The sequence below is a fragment of the Macaca thibetana genome, chromosome 6 (genome assembly GCF_024542745.1).
Source record: "Macaca thibetana thibetana isolate TM-01 chromosome 6, ASM2454274v1, whole genome shotgun sequence".
NCBI classification, from domain to species: domain Eukaryota; kingdom Metazoa; phylum Chordata; class Mammalia; order Primates; family Cercopithecidae; genus Macaca; species Macaca thibetana.
In genome coordinates, this window is record NC_065583.1 from 70,034,225 (window position 1) to 70,057,110 (window position 22,886).

At 36.8% G+C, this 22,886-nt stretch overlaps 1 protein-coding gene across 2 annotated transcripts; it reads left to right on the top strand.

Moving 5' to 3' along the window:
* The first annotated feature begins 288 nt into the window (after positions 1–288).
* On the top strand, positions 289–18,358 carry STARD4 (StAR related lipid transfer domain containing 4). 2 transcript variants are annotated; one of them, XM_050793099.1, is made up of 6 exons: positions 289–505; positions 5,270–5,383; positions 6,330–6,379; positions 10,895–11,021; positions 11,867–11,981; positions 12,873–18,358. In XM_050793099.1, the coding sequence occupies exons 2-6, from the start codon at positions 5,279–5,281 to the stop codon at positions 13,091–13,093; spliced, it is 618 nt and encodes a 205-aa protein (XP_050649056.1). In that variant the 5' UTR covers positions 289–505; positions 5,270–5,278; the 3' UTR covers positions 13,094–18,358. The 2 variants fall into 2 exon arrangements, with proteins under 2 accessions (XP_050649056.1, XP_050649055.1); XM_050793098.1 differs by having other exon boundaries at positions 295–499.
* Positions 18,359–22,886: the final 4,528 nt, after the last annotated feature.

Genomic DNA, 22,886 nt, shown 5'->3' on the forward strand with positions numbered 1-22,886 from the left:
CCCTCACTGTGATCCTTCAATTCGCCTTCAGTTTCAATTTCTCCCAGTCGGTTTACTGCCGACAAAATTCTTTCACAATTAAGTGCTCACAGGACAACCCAACCAATCCAAACCTGCAGGCAATGCCGGATGTCCAGGGAACCCTGGCGCGGCTCGGGCCAGCCCTTACCCACGCGGAATCATTCCATTTATCGGCGACCAATCAGCCCGCCACACGCTCCCTCATCAGCCAATCCGAGCAAGTGCACGTTGTTCCGGCCACCTCCTCCCAGCCCCCGGGAGCTCCAAGGTTCGGGTCAGGGGGCGGGGCTGGGGGGCTCGGCCCGCCTGGCCCTGAGGCGCTGGGTGCCTTCCAGTTGGCTGCGACCAGCGGTGACTTACGTGTTGGCTGCTGTCGCCTGCGCCTCGGAGGGCCGGGAAGCTGAGCGGTGCTGCTGAGAGCGGTGTGAGGTGCTCGGTAGCGCGCCATAGCTGCTTCCACGTCCTTGCTTCACCTCAGGTAAAGGTAGGGAGAGCCACGGAGCCGCGGCAGGATTGGTGTGGCCTGTGGGGAGGGCGACTGTGGCGCCCGGTGCGTCCTGCCAGGTGCGTCTTCTGGACCTGCTCCAGACCGTGGAACTAGGGAGCCCGCGGTGGACGTTGGGGATGGCGGGCCCCGGCGTCCGGGCGGGAGTGGACCTCGCAGATGAAAGAGAAAATTGAGCCCCAGGGAGGGGAAGGGGCGAGCTGGAAGGATCTCAGGGCTTGCAAATCGCCCCTGCACGCCGCTCACCTATTTAAGTACTTGGAATCCATTAGGCCTCAGTGTCCTCAGCTGTTAAATGGGAGCGGAGCGGTGGTAATCTCGCCTGATTTGGGGCAGTCGTGTTTGTTGGAGGGCACCGCGCCTCCTGGTTCTTAGGAGGTGCACAGACAGCGCAGGGGCAGCCGCGTCCCACCAGGCTTCGCGGAGGTGATGCCAATGACAAGAGACAAAGTTTTCCCAGGGCTTCCAAGGTCCCTGCTAAATGTATTAACTCATATAATTTCTCACCAAATTAGTGTCATTGTTTACTCTAATTTGCACTTAAAGATTACCTTAGACTTTTGGGTTCAGCAGCCAGGACAAAATTTGACAAATTCATCGTGGGCCCAGGTTTTTTATATGAAGTCTCTTCCAGCCTGTGATCAGCTTCCACCGTTTTACAAGATAGAGCTTTAGGCTCTGAAGTCAGACGCCTTGGGTTGGAATTCTGGCTCCGTCACTTGTGAGCTGTGTGATCTTGGACAAGTGACTCAACCCTCCTGTTGCTATTTTCCCTTTCTGTAAAACAGAGGCAATGATAGATGGACTCTTACTCTTCTGAGGATTACATAAAATAATGCAATGTAAAGCAGCCAGGACTGAGCATGTAGTAAGTGATCAATAAATGTTAGCTATTGTTATATTTTAAAATCAAGTACAGAGCATTAGGTTTTTTTTAAAATCAAGTATTAGAGCATTAGGGGTTTGAACAGTAAGTTGGATCATTATTCACGTTGTAGAAATATACTTCCATGTTGCGTTTCTTTAAATAGTGAGCTCCTGCCAGAGCCAGTCTCAAAAAATGAGAAACTGCTGTACTTGTCTGAGTTGGAAAACTTAACAGTTCAACATTGGTTGGAAATCAAGCATATGCTGAAATTTTTATGTTCGTTAACAAATATAATTTAATTTACAAAGCTTTGGTTTGTACGACATTGGGGAAAGTCCATGGCATGTTAAACTGAAGCTGTTCCTGGAAGTGAAAACCATATTAATCACGTAATGCAAGGTTAGACCGTTCTGATACCTGCATTTCTTTAACAAGTGAATTCTGACTTAGTCATACTACAAAAGTCCAACAGATTTTTATGGCATTCACTTTATATTAGAAGTTAAATGTTTTATTATGTTCCATATTTAAAATAGAACCTATGCCATCTCACTGTGACAGATAGTTTAAAGTAATTGGAGTTGGATTGGTCAAGACTATGGTGCTGATAGATGGCCTCAAGAAAAGTTTTAACTTGAGACAGCTGCCATCCCTATGATGGCAGCCACTGTCACCACTAGTGATCGCTTCAAAAACATGGACATAGAAAACATGAACAAAAAGATTAGTTTAAAGGAAGAACATGGAGGTGGACATTACTCAGCGTTTGGCCACGGGACTGACAAGAGTATTACATTCTGATAAGGTTAAGTGGTGCCTGTTCTCACTGACATGTAAATGTTAGAGTTGGATAATTTCTTGATATAAAGGTTGAGGTAAGGCAATAAAAGGCTGAATTAGTAAAAGGAAGTTCAGAATGGTATTTAAAACATTTTCCTGACATTCTCCACAGTTGGAGATTACAGGAGGGCAAATTAGGTGTTTTCCTCTCAATTAATTTCAGTACCCTGTTATATTAGGAGAGAGAGCCAAGACCTTGATAACCCAATATTCTCCCCCTAGCCCTCTTGGTTCTAGAATATATTAATATTTTGAGAGATGCGCAATTATGCCTGTTTACACAGAGGTAGCAATTTTAATGGCAACCATTATTTCATTATGGACTTAATCTTGATGAAAATAATCCATGCAAGACTTAACTGCCTGGTTAAATACTTTGCTGGACATATTTAATCAGAGAGAGAGAACTTTCTGATTTTGTACTTCTTTCTTTTCCTTTCCTACCTCCCACTGCATCACTCTTAAAAAGACTATTAATAGAATTTTTTAATGTTTTGGTTTTTGTTGTTATTTCTGTAAAAGCTTAACAGTAGAATAAGTCAACTTTGAGAGTAGAAAGTGGATTCCATCTGTTTCTGTAGTTCTAGGACCTGGTATATAATAGATGCTTGATAAATATTTAATAGTAGACCTCCTTGAGAAATTGTGTTTCATTATGGTAATGGAAGTTTTAGTTATTCAGAAGCTCTAGGACTTGTGTAAATGGGCATACTTTACATATCTTGAGGTCTTCCATAAGTGAGAATAGTAGCTTATTATCTATACATTTTTCCATTTTTTATTCACTGTGTTCCTACTGAATGCTAGACATAAGGAGAATAATATTGAAGAAGCCACATTTCCTGCCCCCCAAAGATTTTACAGTTAAATAGGAGAAGATAACAAGTGAGTAATTACAGTACAGAGTTGCTGTCAGAAAATATTGGAGGCAGAACTAACCCAGGTTCAGGGGAGTCCAGGAAAGATAAGTGGAAATGAAGTAATGAAAATATGCCACATTATAAAAGAACCTGTAAGCTATAGTAAGGAGCTGGAACTTTATACTGATCAGTATGAATGAATGATTACTAAGCCAGGTACCTTAAAGTTGCAGATTCTCATCTCTTCTAGGTAGCTTTCTAGGTAACTTTCTGTGCGCTGGATTTGCCCAATGATAATGTTTGCTTATGATAATAATAACTTTCCATTTCACCTTTGATTTCCATCAAAACTTTTGAATACTCTTATCTGCCAACCACAGGAACCCAGCAGGTGACCTTTGGGTTTGAAGAATATGTTTAATCATAGTAATCCCAGTAATAGATAAATTACATCTCTTTTACAAGCCTTTTGCAAGAACTTCTGCTTGTTTATGGCATACTCTTGAATAAAGTCATTGTACTGGCTGTCAAGTTGACAGCCTCTTGAATGGAAATTGGGTACATTCTTGAATGAGAGACTTTTTGAATGAGCTCATCAACTTTTCATCCGTGGATTGGATCTATACTTATTATATATTTTGCATCACTTATATAGGTCCTAAAAGGTATATTGAATTTTCTTTGTATACTTTCCCATGTTTCTACATAATTGTAGTATTTATAAATTTTAATGGCTTATATGCTCTAATTAGTGGTATTTAAATATTGGCTACAACCTTAATTTATTTCTGTCACTTTAATTTTTAGATCACTTAGTTCTGATCCCTGGCTAGACAACAGAATAATTAGTGAGACTATTTTAAAGGACCTACATTTCTGAGGCCCATTCCAGAACAAAGCCACTGAATCAGACTATTTGGCACTGGGCCCTAAAATGTAACACCTGAAAACAGCAACAACTAGTACAAAGTATAAAAAGGTGATTCTAATGCGTGCATCCGTAGTTGACAACTGCAGCCTTATTCCCATAGAGGGTGAGGCTTGAGCTTTCATTTAGATGTTTTCTTGACCTCCTTTCCAGCAATTTGATGGTTCTGTAATGGGCAACTTTACCCCTAAAACTCTTTTCTTCTTTAGCCTTTTACTGAAGATGGAAGGAGTAGAGATAGAATAGTGAAAAGTAGGAATTATGCTAAGAAATTGGTGCCCTGGCACCAAAAGAAGACAAAGACCAAGTAATTCTTGTTTTGAGGCAGTAACACATCAACAAAATAAGGGCCTACTATGTGCCAGGCAGTGTTCTAGGTGGTGGAGATGTAGCGATAAATAAGACAAGGACCTCTATGCTATTAGTTAGGAATGAGGTGGTCAAAGAGTAGAATCACACACCTATAAATAAGTTATTATATTGTCTGATAATGATAAGCACTATGAAGAAAATAAAGATGTTAATGGTAACTTCCAGAAGGCTTTATGAAGGATGGGAGGTTTAAACTGAAATTTACATTACATTGTTATCAGTGATGCTAAGATTTGGGATCTAGACCCCAAGTCACTGATAAGCTAGCCTGTTTGAGGGACAGAAAGAAAACCAGTAGGACTAGAACACTGTAGACAATGAGGTATGATGGTGTTAAAAGGAACCTATTCCTATTAAGGTCAATTCCAAGCCTTTTGACTTGAGAACTTGGGCTCAGTTGCCATTTTAATAGTAAATTGTTAAAATGAGGAAAACTGTGGCAAATTGAGGAAAGCCAGGGGAGGCAAGAGATTCCATTTAGGCTTGAAGCTTTAAGTAGGCTTCTGGATCTGGGATGTTTTGAGCTCATTGGAACAATAAGGACTGCAGGTAAATATCTGAGAGTTAACAACATACATATAAGAGAGATACAATCCCTTCCCCCTCCTCCTGACTTCCCTTTTACTTTTGTATATGAGTGATTTTAATTGTAAAAAGTATGTAATTCTCACCTCTGGCTATGGGTTATTCATCTTGGGAGCAATTGGAAAAAAACTATGCCCAGGTCCTACTCTCAGAGATTGTGATTAGTTGATTTGGGGTGAGGGTAGCTATCTTTTATAGCTCTATTATATTGTGAAGCCAGATTTGAGACCCACTGGTCTATTGCCTCAAACTGTGGTGTTTGCTGATGCTAATCTTGGTCTCCATAACAGAGAGAAGTAATGGAAGGCCTGTCTGATGTTGCTTCTTTTGCGACTAAACTTAAAAACACTCTCATCCAGTACCATAGCATTGAAGAAGATAAGTGGCGAGTTGCTAAGAAAACGGTAAATTAGTTCAATTACTTACATTTGGGGTATATCTTCTATCTAATGAATTGGTTGATGACTTCTAAAATTAAATGGAACGATATGGACAAAGACCATACTTTGGATGGATATGCAAGATAAATAACTGAGCTAAAAAAGTTGATGGTCTAATGTCACACAAAGGAAGAAATATATCAGTAGTAATCCTATACTGCTTTCATTAGCTCTTTGGATATTAGACAGGAGAATAGGCTCATGGCAACTAGACCTAAAGAATAGCCTCTTAAGTCAGCAAATAAAATGTATCATTATCAATTTAAGAAAGTGTAGTACTTGATAGTTTGGAAGAATTTCATATACCAAAAAGCCTATGAAGGTAACTACTTAGTATTCCTTTTTACTAAGATGACTTGCCCAAACTATTACATGGGTGGGTTGAATGTTGCTAGAACCAATTCTGGAACCCAGGACACTTCTAGTTAAGTGCTCTAGCTATTCTGATATTCAGAATTACTTGGGAAATGATGAGGAAAAAATGTAGGGACTAATTCATGGTATCACTATCATAATAAATGTGAATTGCTTAACTTTTTAAAAGTTATAAACAATTTCAGAATGAAATAGTGTTCCTAGTGTTAGAGTATGAATGTATCAGTAATGGTAAATAGATAAGATAGGACTAAGATAGTGCCATCATTGAATCTTACAGTGTTTGGATCTCATTAAATACTACTGAAAATATTTTTTGGAGGTCTGTAATTTAAGTACAATGTGAAGAACTTAAGGATACAGAAGCAATTCAAATACAAATCCTTTTATGGTGTAGATGACTTTTATGTATTCTGAAAATATACTGAAGTTTTATTTTAATGCAGAGACATTCTCTAGATTTATAAAATTATCAGTTTTATGTCTAGGGTTCCACCTATGTAATTATTACCATATAATGTTTTTATTTTTCTAGAAAGATGTAACTGTTTGGAGAAAACCCTCAGAAGAATTTAATGGATATCTGTGAGTACCTTTTTATAAATTTATGTAGCTCTTAAGACATTTCGAAACTTATATGCATTGTCACTAAGTAGTCATTGCTAGTAAGATTTAGCTTTTTAAGAGTTTTTTAACTTTTTTCTTTTTGAGACAGAGTCTCACTCTGTCACCCAGGCTGGAGTGCAGTGGCACAATCTCGGCTCACTGCAACCTCTGCCTCCTGGGTTCAAGCGATTCTCCTGCCTCAGCTTCCCAAGTAGTTGGGATTAAGGCACCTGCCACTGCACCTGGCTAATTTTTTTTGTGGTTTTTAGTAGAGATGGGTTTTCACCATCTTGGCCAGGCTGACTTGAACTCCTGACCTCGTGATCCACCCGCCTTGGCCTCCCAAAGTGCTTGAGCCACCGTGCCTGGCGATTTTTTTTAACTTTCTGGAAAGCAAATTGGGCTTATGAATTCAGAGCCTTAAAAATGTCCATGTCCTTTGTGGACTGAGTTGGTGGTGAGGAGGTCATAAATAATGATCTAAAATGGCTGCTAAAATCTGAATTTCTTAGCATTGTAAATATGACCCTTCTAAAATTCTACATTTACTCAGTGCTGTAGAACGTTTTATCCTAGGAACTTATCTTGAAGAATTTATCAGCAAGGTAACAGTGATTTAAGTACTTGTTCTTCTATCACAGCATTATTTATAATATTAAAAATTATAAACCTGAATAATCAATAGTAGGAGATGATTCAGTATGAAATATCTGTGATAGAATATGATATAGCCTTTAAAAACCACATTTTGAAGATTATTTAATAACATAAGAAAATAATATATTGTTTTTTAAAGCTTGTAGACACAATTGCCTTGCACACTTGGAGTAGAGTGTTCACATCCTTAAGACTCAGCCATTTTTCAAAATAAAACTGCTGGAGATTCTTAGTATATACAGGATGTTCTGAATTGTAATGTCAAAGATAGTATTTTCAGAAAGATGAATTTTATACTATTTATGGTGAGGACAGGGAAATTGGAGTTGGATTAAGCATTGTAAACAAGTATGGAAGTTAATTCTTTAAATTAGTAATTCCCAGTGAGGGTTGAAAGTGTCAAATGTGCCAAGGGAAGCTTTATGCTTGGAGATCTGAAAAGACTTCATAGAGAACTAATGTTTGAGCTAACACTTAAGGGAAGAATAAATATTTCTTAAGGAATGAAAGGGTTCTTGTTCTAGGCAGAAGGAATTGCATACCTACCACATAAACACATATGAGAAACACTGGTGGTTTTTTTTTCAGATTCTTAAAGGGATATATGATCAAAAGAGGTAGGACCTGATGTGTTGAGTTGGACACAAAGTGCTCTAACTGAGGCAGTAACATGGAAGTCAAAAAGGACAAATGAATGTGAAAGATTTATTGATAGCAATGGTGGCAACGATAACCAACATTTATTGAGAGCCAAATATTTTTCTAAGTACTTTACATTTAGGAAATCCTGATAAAAACGTAGTGACTGATTCGTTCTGACTATGGAAAAATGGGGTTAAGAGAAGAAGAAGAGCCATTGTTGAATCTAAGATTTTCTAATTTGACTAGATTAATTTGTATTACCTCCAACTATCCCAAGTTAAAGAATACAAGATGGGAGAGCAGATTTATGGTGAGGGAGATAATACAAGTTTGGCTTGAGTTATTATAAAATGATTAAATAGCTTCAAATGCTAAAAAAAAAAAAAAAAAAAGTACTGATAGAGCTGAAGGTAATTTCTTATTTCATCTCCTTTCTTTCATCCCCAGAGGTAACTGCTGTCCTGAAGTTATGTGTATTGTTCCTGTTTCATACTTTGACCACATATTTATATATATATAAAAGCATTATTTGGTGTGTTTTTTATATTCATGTATATGTGTTTGTATGTACATATTTAATTTAGTAATTTGCCTTTTTTTAATTAAATATTATGTTTTCAGGATTTAGCCATATTGTTATATGTAAATCCATTATTTTCCCTCTATGTGAATATACCACAATGTTTTTATCTATGTTTGTAGCTTCACCTATTGATAGATTTTTAGGCTGTTGTCAATGTTTCTCTATAAAGTACAATGCTATAGTAAACCTCTTGGTATATATCTCTTTGTGCACACATGTGTAATTTTCTTTGGGTCTTGGGGATGTATATCTTCCAACCTTACTAGATACTACCAACTTGCTCTCTAAAGTAGCAGTTTGAGGATTCTCATCCCCCTCCATTTACTACTTAACGAGTTTTTTTTTTTTGTTTTTTTTTTTTTTTTGAGACGGAGTCTCGCTCTGTCGCCCAGGCTGGAGTGCAGTGGCCGGATCTCAGCTCACTGCAAGCTCCACCTCCCGGGTTTACGCCATTCTCCTGCCTCAGCCTCCCGAGTAGCTGGGACTACAGGCGCCCTCCACCTCGCCCGGCTAGTTTTTTGTATTTTTTAGTAGAGACGGGGTTTCACTGTGTTCGCCAGGATGGTCTTGATCTCCTGACCTCGTGATCCGCCCGTCTCGGCCTCCCAAAGTGCTGGGATTACAGGCTTGAGCCACCGCGCCCAGCCTACGAGCTTTTAATCTCTGTCAGTCTGAGGGGTTTTAATCAGATTGTTCTTGTTAGTATTTACTTGATTACTAGTGAAGTTGAAATCTTTTGTATACTTCTTGACATTTCAGGTCAATCTTACCATGTCCTTTGCCCATCGTTTCTTTGGATTTTTTTTTTCTCATTGGTTTATAGGAGTTATTCATATATCCTGCATAATCATTCCCTGTTTATATGTGTTACACTATCTTCTCTCAGTCTGTGGCTAGTTTTAAAAAATGACTTATTTTTTCTTGTGTGGTATGCGTGTTTTTAATTTTAGTTGATCTTTTGTATTATTTGTGTTTTTCTGTGTTTCACATATTCAAGAAATCCCCCTGTACTCTGAGGTCACAAAAGTGGTCTCTTGTATATTTTTCTCAACATTTTAGAGTTTTTCATTTTATGTTTTTTTGTTGTTGTTGTTGTCGTTTTTATGAGACAGAGTCTCACTCTGTCACCGGGCTGGAGTGCAGTGGCTCAGTCTTGACTTACTGCAGCCTCTGACTCCCTGGTTCAAGCTATTCTCCTGCCTCAGCCTCCCGAGTAGCTAGGACTACAGGCACGCGCCACCAGGCCCAGCTAATTTTTGTATTTTTAGTAGATGGTCTCGATCTCCTGACCTCGTGATCTGCCCACCTCGGCCTCCCAAAGTGCTGGGATTACAGGCATGAGCCACTGCACCTGGCCCATTTTACATGTTTTACACAGATATTTAATTTATCTGAAAATTATTATGAGTGGTGGAAATAGGAATCTAAGTTTTATTTTTTCCATAAGGATAACTATTGAATCTAGGCACACCATTTATGATTGCACATTTTTCCCGACTGATAAGTGATGCCGCCTTTGAAATATGTCAAGTTCTGACATATTTATGAATCAGTTCCTTGGTGTTCTGTTCTATTGGCCTATTTCTCTGTTCCTAATAAAAAGTTTTTAAAAGTCAGGGTAAAAATATTCATGTATTAATATGTCAGATGATAACTGAGGAAAGAATATAAAAATAAATGGAAAGCTTATGGCATTCTATAGACTGTTTTTGGCTATGCTATAGCATGAAGGAACTTTATTATTTTCATTATGACACATAGTGTAGCCTTCAGTTCTCTTACTAGATTTGAGGACAAAGGGTGCATGCTAATAAAAATAATTGGTAGAACATAACTTATCAGAAAAGTTATTGGAATTTATTCCCTTTAGAAAAAAAATAAAAACCTTTATTAATTTTTTTTTTTTTTTTTTTTTTTTTTGAGACGGAGTTTCGCTCTTGTTGCCCAGGCTGGAGTGCAGTGACGCAATCTCGGCTCACCACTTTTGGCTCCCAGGTTCAAGCGATTCTCCTGCTCAGCCTCCCAAGTAGCTGGGATTACTGGCATGAGCCACCATGCCCGGCTAATTTTGTATTTTTAGTAGAGACTGGGTTTTTCCATGTTGGTCAGGCTGGTCTCAAACTCCTGACCTCAGATGATCTGCCCGCCTTGCCCTCCCAAAGTGCTGGGATTACAGGCATGAACTACCACGCCTGGACCACCCTTAATTAATTAATTTTTATTCTTTTTTTTTTGACATGGAATCTCACTCCGTCGCCTAGGCTGGAGTGCAGTGGCATGATCTTGGCTCACTGCAACCTCCACCTCCAGGGTTCAAGGGATTCTCCTGCCTCAGCCTCCCAAGTAGCTGGGACTACAGGTGCATGCCACCATGCCTGGCTACTTTTTGTAATTTTACTAGAGACAGAATTTTGCCACGTTGGTCAGGCTGGTCTCAAACTCCTGACCTCAAGTGATCCACCTGCCTCAACCTCCCAGAATGCTGGGATTACAGACGTGAGCCACCCTACCCGGCCTAATTTTTATCCTTACTTTCAAAGTTAGCTGTCACTCTAAGGGTATGCTGAAATTTTTTATTGTAACAGCAATTAACTTAAACTTTTTTTCTCCAGCTACAAAGCCCAAGGTGTTATAGATGACCTTGTCAATAGTATAATAGACCATATACGCCCAGGGCCTTGTCGTTTGGATTGGGACAGCTTGATGACTTCTTTGGATATTCTGGAGAACTTTGAAGAGGTATCTATTTAGAAACATTACTTTAGACTGTGTGTATGCACATGAGAGAGAGCGTGAGTGAGCCAGAGCATGTGAGCATGAGCATTTGTACACACTTATATTCATTGCTTTGAGAATAGCAGTCACAACAAAGATATCACAGGGGAGTCCCATGCTGCCTCTTAAAATGTTTGTGTTTCCTCATACTAATTAATGAGTGTTAGACTGAGTTTGTTTTCCATGGTAGCTATACCCTTGCTGCTTAAAAGCATATTCAGCATCCTTAATTGTAAAACTTTAGTTAAGATTCTGAAAGCTAAAATTCTGAAAACACCACCATCATGTTTAGGTTTCTAGGTGAATATGTGCAGCTTTTCCATTAATACTAAGCCAACATCAATGACCAAAGATAAAAATGCCACCTTAAATATTCTAAAATTATGTAGCCAAAATGACCTGCTCTGTTTCTATTTTTATTAATTCATTGCTTAATGCTTGAATTTTTTTAATTAAAATGTTTGATGTTGTAGTCAGAAGTATTTGTGGATTTGATCTTAAAACTGAAACAGTCTACATTCCCTAGTTCCATGTGGAATGTTACATAGAATAAAAGACAACTGCATTTGATTAGAAATTTGGATACTGGATAACTTGCACCTCTGTATTTTGATTATGTATCTTCTTCATGGCCATCCAACAGCAGTGTGATTTAGAATAGAGATATAGACCTGTCAGAATCAGTGTAAGAATTATTATAATTATGAAACATTTTAAATAAAAGTTTCTTTCCAGAGATAAGTTTATGATATATGAAGCTATGTGTGTTTCCTATAGTAATAACACGTGTCTTACCTCTTCTTTTTCAGGATTGCTGTGTGATGCGTTACACTACTGCTGGTCAGCTTTGGAATATAATTTCCCCAAGAGAATTTGTTGATTTCTCCTACACTGTGGGCTATAAAGAAGGGCTTTTATCTTGTGGTAATAATCTCAATATGTTATGCTTTTTTTCAGTATGGTTTAAATATTTGTGTTTTCTAGGCTAGATGTTTCTTTCCTTGTGAGATATATTTTCAACTCTGACTCTGTAATCGCTAACATTTTTTTTTGCAAATGCTAAACTCTAGGGAGTAAAATAACAATATCAAAAGGGTTTTGAAATCTTTCTGATAAGTTTTTGTTCCCAGTTACACAGTATCCTCTAGGTCAGAGGTAGCAAATGTGGATCACATGACTGCCTCTAAGAAAGGATTCTAGAAATGGATTTTCTTCTAAGCCACTCTCAGAAAACAGTTTCTTGGTCATATACATAGAAAAACTAGATTTGGTATGTCTTAGAATATTCTTCCTTCCTTGAGCTGTGTTGTATTTTTCAAGATTAAAAATACTGCCATTGGAAGGCTCCTGTTTTCTAAAACCTACCTATAGGTAAATTAATATTATTTTGTATATAGTATATACTTAAGTTAGCAGTTGTAAGTAAACATCTACTTGTTTATTCTTAAGTAACTAGTACCAAAGTATAATATGGTAGTCACTGTGGGGAATAGTTACGGTACCATGGATTCGATTATTGGCACCTCAAGGCCTGGGTACTACAGCCAGATTTGTAGCTTCCAAGGAGTACTAAGATGATATGATGTCATGTATTCTGAAGGGATTAAAAGTTTACCCATTACCTATCTGTCAACCCCTTGTCAGAATCCTCCTTGGTAAGTCTCTTCTTCATTCTGCCATGGTCACTTTGGGATTTAATTTTCATCTATATGGATAAGAATACATATTTAAAAAAGAATTCTGGTAATATTTTTAAATGAGAGTTTTATGTCAGTTATTGCTATTAATAGTGCTATTTTAAAAATTGTCTTATAGGAATAAGTCTTGACTGGGATGAAAAGAGACCAGAATTTGTTCGAGGATATAACCATCCCTGTGGTTGGTTTTGTGTTCCACTTAAGGACAACCCAAACCAGAGTCTTTTGACAGGATATATTCAGACAGATCTGCGTGGGATGATTCCTCAGTCTGCGGTAGATACAGCCATGGCAAGCACTTTAACCAACTTCTATGGTGATTTACGAAAAGCTTTATGATAGGCAAAATACATTCAAACTTGTAGTACTATGGATCAACTCTTTCTCTCAGCTACATGGCCTGTAAAAAATCATTGATTCCACTCTTCTGCATAGCCGGTAGAAAAATTTGAAATGTTTTTGGTTTACTGGTACAATGTTTGGTTTTATTCCTAAAGTAAATAACTATCTAAGAGGGGGCATTTTCTTTTCTTTTTTTTTTTTTTTTTTTAATTTTGAGACACGATCTCACTCTGTTGCCCATGCTGGAAGGCAGTGGTATGATCACAGCTCACTGTAGCTTTGATCTGATCACTCAAGGGGTTAAAGGGGTTATTCTACCTCGGCCTCCTGAATAGCTGGCAATACAGGTGCACGCCACCATGCATGGCTAATTTTTGTTTAATTTTTTGTAGAGATGTGGTCACACTATGTTGCCCAGGCTGGTCTTGAACTCCTGGCCTCAAGCGATTCCCCACCTCAGCCTCCCAAAGTGTTGGGATTATAAGCGTGAGCCACTGTGCCTGGCCCCAATTTAAAATGTGGAATTTAGTTGATGTCCAAGACTTATCTTGGACTCTTAAAAGCATCAGTCTGTAACTAGAACAAATACATTCTTAGATTTATCCAAGTGCCTAGATATCATTTTATAATGATTAGAATTGAGTATTGTGGGTCCCCTAATTCTGTGGGTGCCTTAAATGAGAATTTCTAAATGATTTTCACATTCTAAATGACTTTGGGTTTTGAACTCTCCATCTAGTTTGCTTCTAAAATGAGAACTTGAGGCAATTCAGGTGTCCAGGCAAATCTTTGTATATATTTATCTTTTTGTGTACTTGCACACATCTTGAAATCCATTTCAGTGTTTAATGTTAGTTGTTTATGTGTTAGCATTCCTGTGTCTACTGTTTTGTTGTTGTTAATATGGGTAAAGTGAGCCCTGAAATACATGCTAAACAAGACATGAAATGCACAAAGGTATATAGTGTTTCAAGTACATGACAGTTTGATCTGTGTTTTACTTTATTATATTTTCTTGAGCGAAAAGAAAGAATAAATCATAGTTCTTCATACCCATTTTGACAAAGTGGAACAGTGAAGCTGTTTTTTGCTTTTGTTTTTATTTTTTGCCACTGGCGATGATAGATTTCAAAAAACAAAAGGTGGCAGCAGCATAATGTTCATGGTGAATTATCTCATAGTATCTAGATTGGTCAAGATCTGACAGAAGGAATGCACAAAGGATTCTATATTCTTAATGGTTTATTAATTTACCAGTATCCTTTTCTAAATTGAAGGTACTTTTGAATTACTAGATTTCTGCTCCTTTTTTTTTTTTGTTCTGCAATAGTGAAAGAAAACTCAGTTTAGTTTCAGTTTCCATGGAAATTGGTAAATGTTAGTTTTGACTTCATCTATTTTTTTCATTTGTTTTTATTAGTATGGAGTAGGAAGTCTCATATTCTACTGTTCTATCTAGGATGGTGAAATTCCAAAGGTGCCTAACTTGAGTAAGGGATTTGTGACAAGATAGTATACATTACTATAAGGGCTATTATTTCCTGAAGTGGATGTCCCTAAAAGCAAGTAACTGCCCACTATCTCTACTCTAGCGCGCTCTTTGTCCTTATCAACATATACCTCCAATAAATAATTATATAATTTACTGTTAAACATGGACCCACTCTAGGTAAAATTACCCTCATGGAAACATTTTCAATGTAAGAATGATGAATTTAAAAATTATGTTTGAATCACCTAAAATGTATGTGCAGCTTCTAGATGGCCCCTTAGATCTGCTGGACTCTAGCTGTATACTTTAAAAAAACAAAAACAGCTTTATTGATATATAATTTACATATTATATAATTTACCCATTTTAAGTATCTAATTCAGTGATTTTTAAAATACGTATGTGGAACTGTGCAGCCATCAACACAATCTGGATTTAGAACATTTCCATCATTCCAAAAGATTCCTTTTGTCTTTTTTGCAGACTCATACCTAACACAAATCTAAAGTTTATCACTGTTGCCAGGATAATGACAGCAGGTTTTGTTTGGTTTCATTTTGAAGAGTGGAGGTGTTCATGATTCTAAGCTCAGGAATCTTATGATCATGTATTAAATATGTTATCTCATACTATAATGATATAAAAGCTTAATGATGTGGGTTGGGATGGATATTAACATAAATAATTGAGTCTACTGCTTCTATAGCAATGCTGTAGGATAGAACAATAATGTAAGTGATATATTTAATTTAAAACTAGAAGCCATATTAAAACATTAAACAGCTGAAGTTAATTTTAATATTTTATTTAGCTCAATACATCCAAAATGTTATCATTTTAACATGCAATCGATATAAAGATTTACTATGATAGTTTGTATTGTTTCTTGTACTAATTTTTTGAAATCTGGCATGCATTTTACAAATTTGGGCAAGCCACATTTTAAGTGCTCATTAGCCACATGAGGCCAGTAGATACTGTGTTGAATGAATAGCACAGTCCTATAGCATATTTATTAATTTGTCTTGTATTAAGATGAAATAGACAATAATATGGAATAATATCTTAAATGGAAATATTTTCTAGTCTCTAGAGCCTTCATTGTTTGATAAATAGGACATCTAAACTTTAGCTATAAATCGGTTGTCAATGAAATAAAATTATTGCCAGAAAATATTTTCCTTCAAAGATAAGTAATTTTCGATATGGCAGTTGGTAAAATGAAAGAATATAATCTGCTTTCTTGTTAAATGGTTGACTGTTTTCTGTAGCTGATAAGGTGGTATGTATTAGAAGCTTGTGTATGTAGGAAATATTTGGTGTAATACTGTTTTCAGTACGTAGTAGCTATTTTTTAAGGAAATTAGTTTCATACAAGAAAAAGATTGTTATAAAAGTGATACTTTTGCATGAAATATTAGTTTGTGTTGATAACTCTTAGTTAACCCTTAAAGTTTGAAACAGTACTCAGAAAAAATAATGAGAATCTAGTATTCTGTAGTTAACTAATCTATTATAAATTGCTAAAGTACTAGGGAGCTTGTAAATGTTAAAAATCTATTTCAGTGTTCTTTCAGGTTGGATATATTTGAAATTGTAGATTTCTGTCTGTAAAATATCTCCTAGTTAATGGAATTTTTTTCCGTCCCCTCCCTTCCCCCTCCTCTTCCTTTTTTAAACTAAGGGCATTTTATCAACAATCATGTTGAATTCAGTTAATATCTCAAGCTAAAAAACTATGTAATTGAAGTTGTATCTGGAGATTGGGAAACATTGGCCAATTTAAGCCCTTAATTGTCTATTGAGCTTTTAGGTCTGAGTAATTGCCTTTCATACAGATAAAAGCTTTACCTCTTTTCTCAAGAGTGTACTACCATCCTTAGAATCACTTGTTTAAATCCAGTTTATTTTAATTAAATGGAACTGTCGTGATGCCCACCCTGTAGAGAAATCAACAGAACCAGAGAAGCTAAGGGACTTGATCAGGTTTCCCTTAGAACCTGTGTTGTATCATTGCCTGCCTGGTGTATCTTCCATGTGTTTCTTATTCAACTTCCAGAAGTAGAGAAGGTTGGGACTTGAGTGTAGAAGAAACATCAGAATAATTTCAAAAAACAGGAAGTTGGAACTGTAATTTCTAAATTATTGTTTTACAGATTTTTACATGTATAAATATTAAAATTCATCTCTTGCAGTTCAATAAAAGCTATAGGATAGATTTTATTTTTAAGAAGTTTATATAATTCTTTTGTGAACCAATATGTAAAACTAGAATATTTATTAAACTAATATGTATTAGTATCGATAAAATATGTATTTATTTTTAAATTGGTATAAAAATAAAAATTTGTAGACACTCTTAAAATTGGTCATTGGTATTATCTTTGTAATTTAACATTAAGTACTATTTAGTTTCATATGCCTGAATTTAAAGTATGTCATTTAACTTCCTGAATTCTTACAAAAGGAAAATATAAACCTGGAAAATCAAGTTAACAACACACATGCTGATCTCTCCTGCCAGTGTCTCATATAATATTAGCTATTATACAATACTGCTGAATCTTTATTTGCTATTATGTATTCAGAACGAATAATGAATATATTCTGCCTTTGTAAATTATGGACAGGATTTATTGTACACATGTTGAGATAATTGTGTTACCTTGATTAGGAATTATGATATTTTGTTTGGAATTGAAAAAAACTAAAAGTGATTACAAGGACACCCACTATCTATGTTATAAGAAGGCAGCTAGGGATGCTGTGGGAAGTACGTCATAGAAAATATGACTATGAAGCAGGGAGTTATTTTCCTCATTTAATAAAACATCTGGTACTATGGTTTGAATATTTGTGTTCCCCTAAAATTCAGATGTTAAAATCCTAACCTCTAAGATAATGGTTTTAAAAGCTTTGAGAGTTGATTAGGTAACCCTAATGAATGTGATTAGTACCTTTATAGAAGAGGCCCAAGTGTGATGCCTCTGTCCTTCTGCCATATGAGGACACAGCAAGAAGGCACCCTCTGTGAGGAAGCAGGCCCTCATAGATGCCAAACCTGCAGGACTGTTCTTGGACTTGTGCCAGAAATGTCAGAAATAAATTGTGATAAGCCACCCAGTTTATGGTATTTTATTACAGCAGCCTGAATGGTAGTGAGAGCACTGGACTAGGAGCTGGGCAACCCTGGTCTATTCCTTCCTCAGCCACTGTGACCTTAGGTAAGCCATTACCTCTCTTGGGCATAATAGCTCTCTTTAATAAACTGAGCTTATTGGATTAAATGATTACTAATATCCTCTTTTAACTCTAGTAATTTTATAATTTTACTCAACCAAAAATATGTGAGCACTCAGTATGAGTGCTATGCTCTGAAACTCAAAGTATAATTTGAGAGAATGAGAAAACACTCAAGGAGTGATTCAACTGCATATTTCAGGTGTAAGAAAAATGTCCATGGTGTTTCTTGAATTGTGGTAACATTTGAAATCACAAAATGCAAAGTTTTGGTGGGTTCTTAGATGATTTATTATCATATTGTACATGCAAACTGCTTTACATTTCCCAGCAGCAAGGTATAGGCTTCTTTGGGCATGTTCTGACATGTCTGAGTGAACTTACACAAAGTAACATTGGCCCTCAGGTCAAATTTCTACAATTAGTCTTCCAACACCCATTTTTTATAATGTCATGTACTCTTCAAGTTCCTGGAAAACACCCCCCAACCGCCCCCAAAATGTACATATTTAGTCATTGATTTGGGTTATCCAACCTGAATCCAAGAAGAAGCCACAGCTCTCACGTGGTCTGCCTCAGACTTTGGGCAGTTGAGACAGCCCATGACTGTTGTGTCCCGTCTGTAGGAAGTAGAAACTCACTGGTCAGTCACCACCATTGAAGAACACTGTAGCTCTACAACAGTAAATGGGCATGATTTTGATGAATTCTCTACAAACATTTTCTGTATGTACATTTATGCCCAGGCCAAACTTAATATGTTTACCTAAAAATATTGTAATATATCTTTGTATTAAGTAGTCAGTAGCACCATGTTGTCAGGTTTTAAAAATGAAGTGTTCACAGCTCCGTTTTCAGTGCTCTTCAATTAGAAGTTGGGAAGGTAGCCTATAATCTTGGTTATGCAAACTTAAAATATTTATACTTTGTCCTCCAAATCTTACATGCTCTTGTGTTTGGCTAAGGACTTGCAGCCTAAACTATTGGAGATTTAGGTTTCCTGTATGCAGTGCTGTTCCTTTAATCTAATCCTCTATGCTGCTATTGAGCTGCTTATATCCTTTTAGTCCAGAAAGATTTCAGCAACCCAGGAATAAAAATTTCTCCTTTAGGAAAGACTAGAAAACACATCCAGATAATGTCACATAAGCCTGAAAAGCCCAAGTAGGAAGTTTTCCTTTCTCAATGTCTGCTAACTTATGATTTCTGTAACCTCACAGTAATTCTACTTCTTAGCTTCTCTTCCATCATTCAAATGACAGTCAATCTCTGTCCCTATCTTCCTTCATTTTATTTGTCTTCAGGAATAATGCCACCATTCACTAATCACAGGCATTATCTGAAATAAAGAGGCAAGACAACTAAACATACACACACTTTTAGTTGATTCTAAATGTCTCCCAAAACATGTTTCTTGAAGATGGATGTAAAAATACTGCTTGCAATAAATGATATCAAAAGGAATTTACAAAAGAGTATGTAAAGGGACAAAAGGGAGAGATGAAAAAGGACTTGACAGGAGCAGCTTGATGTTTGGAGAAACAAGTTCTGATGGTTTTAAATTTTGTTGTCTGAGACTTAGCTTCCTACAGGTTCTCTTTTGAAATCTAAACTTTCAGGTAGAATTCAATCAGAAATCCTGGGGGATTGCCTATTCAGGTCAAATAACTGAAAAGGTTGAAAAAATGATGTCAGCAATAACCTTGATTTGGTCCTCCACTGGCAACATTTTAGGAAGTACATGATTTTTTGGAGTCACGAGACGTTTTTCGGAAATTGGAGTCTTGCAAAACTTGAAATTATCTATCATACTATCGTTTACTCTGTTTTGTCAGTGGGGACCTGGCCAATGCAGTTTTTCCTTTCAGTGACTGAGGCTTTGCATTAACCTGGTGACTCCCAAAAATATCTTCGATGTGTTTGATGATTTTTATTTGGCTTAGAAGCACAGCAGATGAGCCAAGTATGTCAGGCTAGATGCTCTGAGGAAAGGCTGCACGTGTACCTACCCAGAATAAGAAAGAAGCAAGGAAGTATGTCTAATTCAATTTTGCACAAGATGAGATTCTGCTGCACACTGGCAACACTTCCCTGTGTATTTCAGCCTTTCACATTTAGTAGTATTCCTTCACCTCTGCCTTTCATTTTTCCACTCTGTGATCAGGCCAGTTCTCAGCCAGATATGCCCCCTACTTATTCCCTACCTGCAAAGATTCACCCATCTTTCATATATAACCTGTGTTTCCATAAAGCTTTCCTTCATCATTCCTGGCAAAAGGGAGCTTTTTCCTCTTTCCATTCCTAGGGCTTATCCATTCCTTATTCCATTCCTAAATGTAGCATAGGTGGTATATGTACAGGTTTATCTGTAAGGTTGGCTTTTCTCTCCAACTACAAAGCTCACTCCTGGAGGATAGCATTGGATTTAATTCATCTTTGACTCCTCCATGGCATATAATAGTTTCTCAGTGCAAGTTTACTGGGAAAATGGTTCCTAGAGTGGGCTGCTCCTTGGGAAGCAGGAAATCACTTCCTTAAAGTGTGGTTAGGATGTAGGCCTAATATGCCCTAAACTATGTTGTTTTGTTTCTGGGAGAAACATTAGCTATTGGCTTTAGTCTATTCATTTCTAAAGTATTTGTCCATCAATGAGTGTCTTCAAACTGAGCAATCAAGAAGATGGACAGGGGGGAATGTGGAATCCTAATCTATATTTTGTTATCTTTCCCCTCTCTCATTCCAGTAAAGTCTCTGCTACCCATAACCATGAAGACTAGCAGATGATTCATATATTTTATTCTGAGTTCTACAGTGAGTATATCCTAGTGGCTATATTATATTATTGACTGCTGCAGTAGTTTAAAGAAAACAGTATGTTATTTAGAGATAATTTTAGGTACTCCTAATAAGTTGATATTGCATTTTCTCAATATTTCATTTGTGACCTTTTGGTTACAGATGTTGAAAGTCAAGTGGAAACACAAAGGTCATGAACACCTGTGTTTTTCTCCATATCTCGGTCACTAGCTTCCCTTAAGGTAGGTATTTTGGAATGATCAATTTCTCTGTGACAGAAATAGACCAAGACAAGGGCCCTTCTTGGATTTCTAAATATGTAAGGAAAGCAAAGGAAAGCATTTACTCCAGGCCCTCTCTTTTCAAAGAAATGAAATTTGTAACACTCAGGAAAGCGTGGGGATTAGAAAGTGGCTTTCTTACATAAAAGAGCTGACTGTTTGCGTATTCCCTGAGCTATTGATGAGAAAGTCGTTGTCATATAATGCCACAAAATAAAACATATTTCCTAAAATGATTAATGAAAATTCAACTGATAGAAATTACTTCAGAATATTATGAGAGATTCAGAACCAAAGTGATCTTCTCATTTCTTAGCTTAGTAAGTAACAGCTGTAGATTGACTTAAATGTGAGCAAATGCCAGTGAAAGACGTCATTTACATAATTTTAAATGTAAGGATCAAATTTCTAAAACATGCTCAAAGTGCTAGAAATCTTTTTAATTCCACTCTCAACCAACTCAGTTCATACTCTAAATTTCTTTTTTTCAGGAGTGATTCAATTTTGAGTTTTTAGTTCTGTAGGAAAATTTCACTAAGTTGTATCTCCAGCACAATTACTGTTGTGAGAGCATCTGCAACATAAAACAAGATTTTCCTAACTTCCTAAGAAGCAAATGGGAATACGAACCTTAAGCTAAGGAGGAAAAAAAAATTGGAATATAGGAATCTGTATTCCTGCAGGTCACCAAAAAGGCATTGGGGTGCCATGAAAACCCAGGGTCATTGTTTTACTGTAAGGGGCCAGATAAACATTTTAGGCTTTGTGGTTCATATGGCCTCTGTTGAAAGTACTCAACTCTGCCTTGGCAACATAAAAGCAGCCACAAACAATATGTACATAAATGAGCATGCCTGTGTTCCAATAAAAATGGAGCTTTGGTAGATTTGCTCTGTGAATCATAGGTTGCTTAAGTTCTGAAAACTGTTTTTTGGAAATTCGAGTTCAGTTCTTGGGGAATTATGTGGAAATTACTCTTTAAAAAAATACGCACATAAGTTTTAATGTGTGTATCTCAAAGACGAGAGATAAAATGAATGACATTCAAACAAGTAAGAGCATAAATAACTAATTTGTTTACTAATAATCCCTTTTACTGATACCTTTAGTTTATTGGGCGTAAGAAATTACTGAAACCCCAACTCAGCTGTACCCACTCACTAAACTCACATTTAAAAATGTTGAAGGAAACACAGCAACATCTGTTGGACATGGAATGGACTAGTATTACAATGTTTAGGCCTAACTACTTAATAAATGGACATGTTACAACATTCTTTTGGCTTATAGAGGACTTCTAAAATATTACTGAGACTTACGGGTAACATAAACAGAAAAACAATCATAAATTATGAATATGCTATTTGTTCTCTATACTGTTGCATATTAACTGTATTGTAGGCATATCAAATAGGTCAGGTTAAAAGGAGGCAGTATGAGACGATAGTGTTCAATTTATAATCATATATATCAAAAATGTATATATATATATATATATTTTTTTTTTTTTTTTTGGATGGAGTTTCACTCTTGTTGCCCAGGCTGTAGTGCAGTGGTGCAATTTTGGCTCACTGCAACCTCTGCCTCCTGGCTTTAAGAGATTTTCCTGCCTCAGCCTCCTGAGTAGCTGAGGTTACAGGCGCGTGCCACCACGTCCAGCTAATTTTTGTATTAGGGGTTTCACCACGTTGGCCAGACTGGTCTCAAACTCCTGACCTCAGGTGATCCGCCCACCTCGGCCTCTCAAAGTGTTGGGATTACAGGCGTGAGCCATTATGCCCAGCCTATGGTTATACTTAATTGTACCTTTACAAAACAGATGAACTGCTCTACATCTATCAAGGAAAGGACAAACTTAGTAAATTTTTATCATTCACAAACTGTCAGAGTTGAGAGAGAGCTTAGGGAAAACACTAGCTTTCAAAAATTGGAATATAAAGTCTTGTATTTAAGTAGACTGAAATCTTTTAAATTGAAAATA

What these genes read in the sequence shown, in the direction of transcription:
- STARD4 (XM_050793099.1), top strand. Translation starts at nt 5,279, where the DNA reads ATGGAAGGCCTGTCTGATGTTGCTTCTTTTGCGACTAAACTTAAAAAC. An exon ending in GGCGAGTTGCTAAGAAAACG is followed by an intron (nt 5,384 to 6,329) that starts GTAAATTAGTTC and finishes TTATTTTTCTAG; the next exon opens with AAAGATGTAACTGTTTGGAG. An exon ending in TTCTGGAGAACTTTGAAGAG is followed by an intron (nt 11,022 to 11,866) that starts GTATCTATTTAG and finishes CTTCTTTTTCAG; the next exon opens with GATTGCTGTGTGATGCGTTA.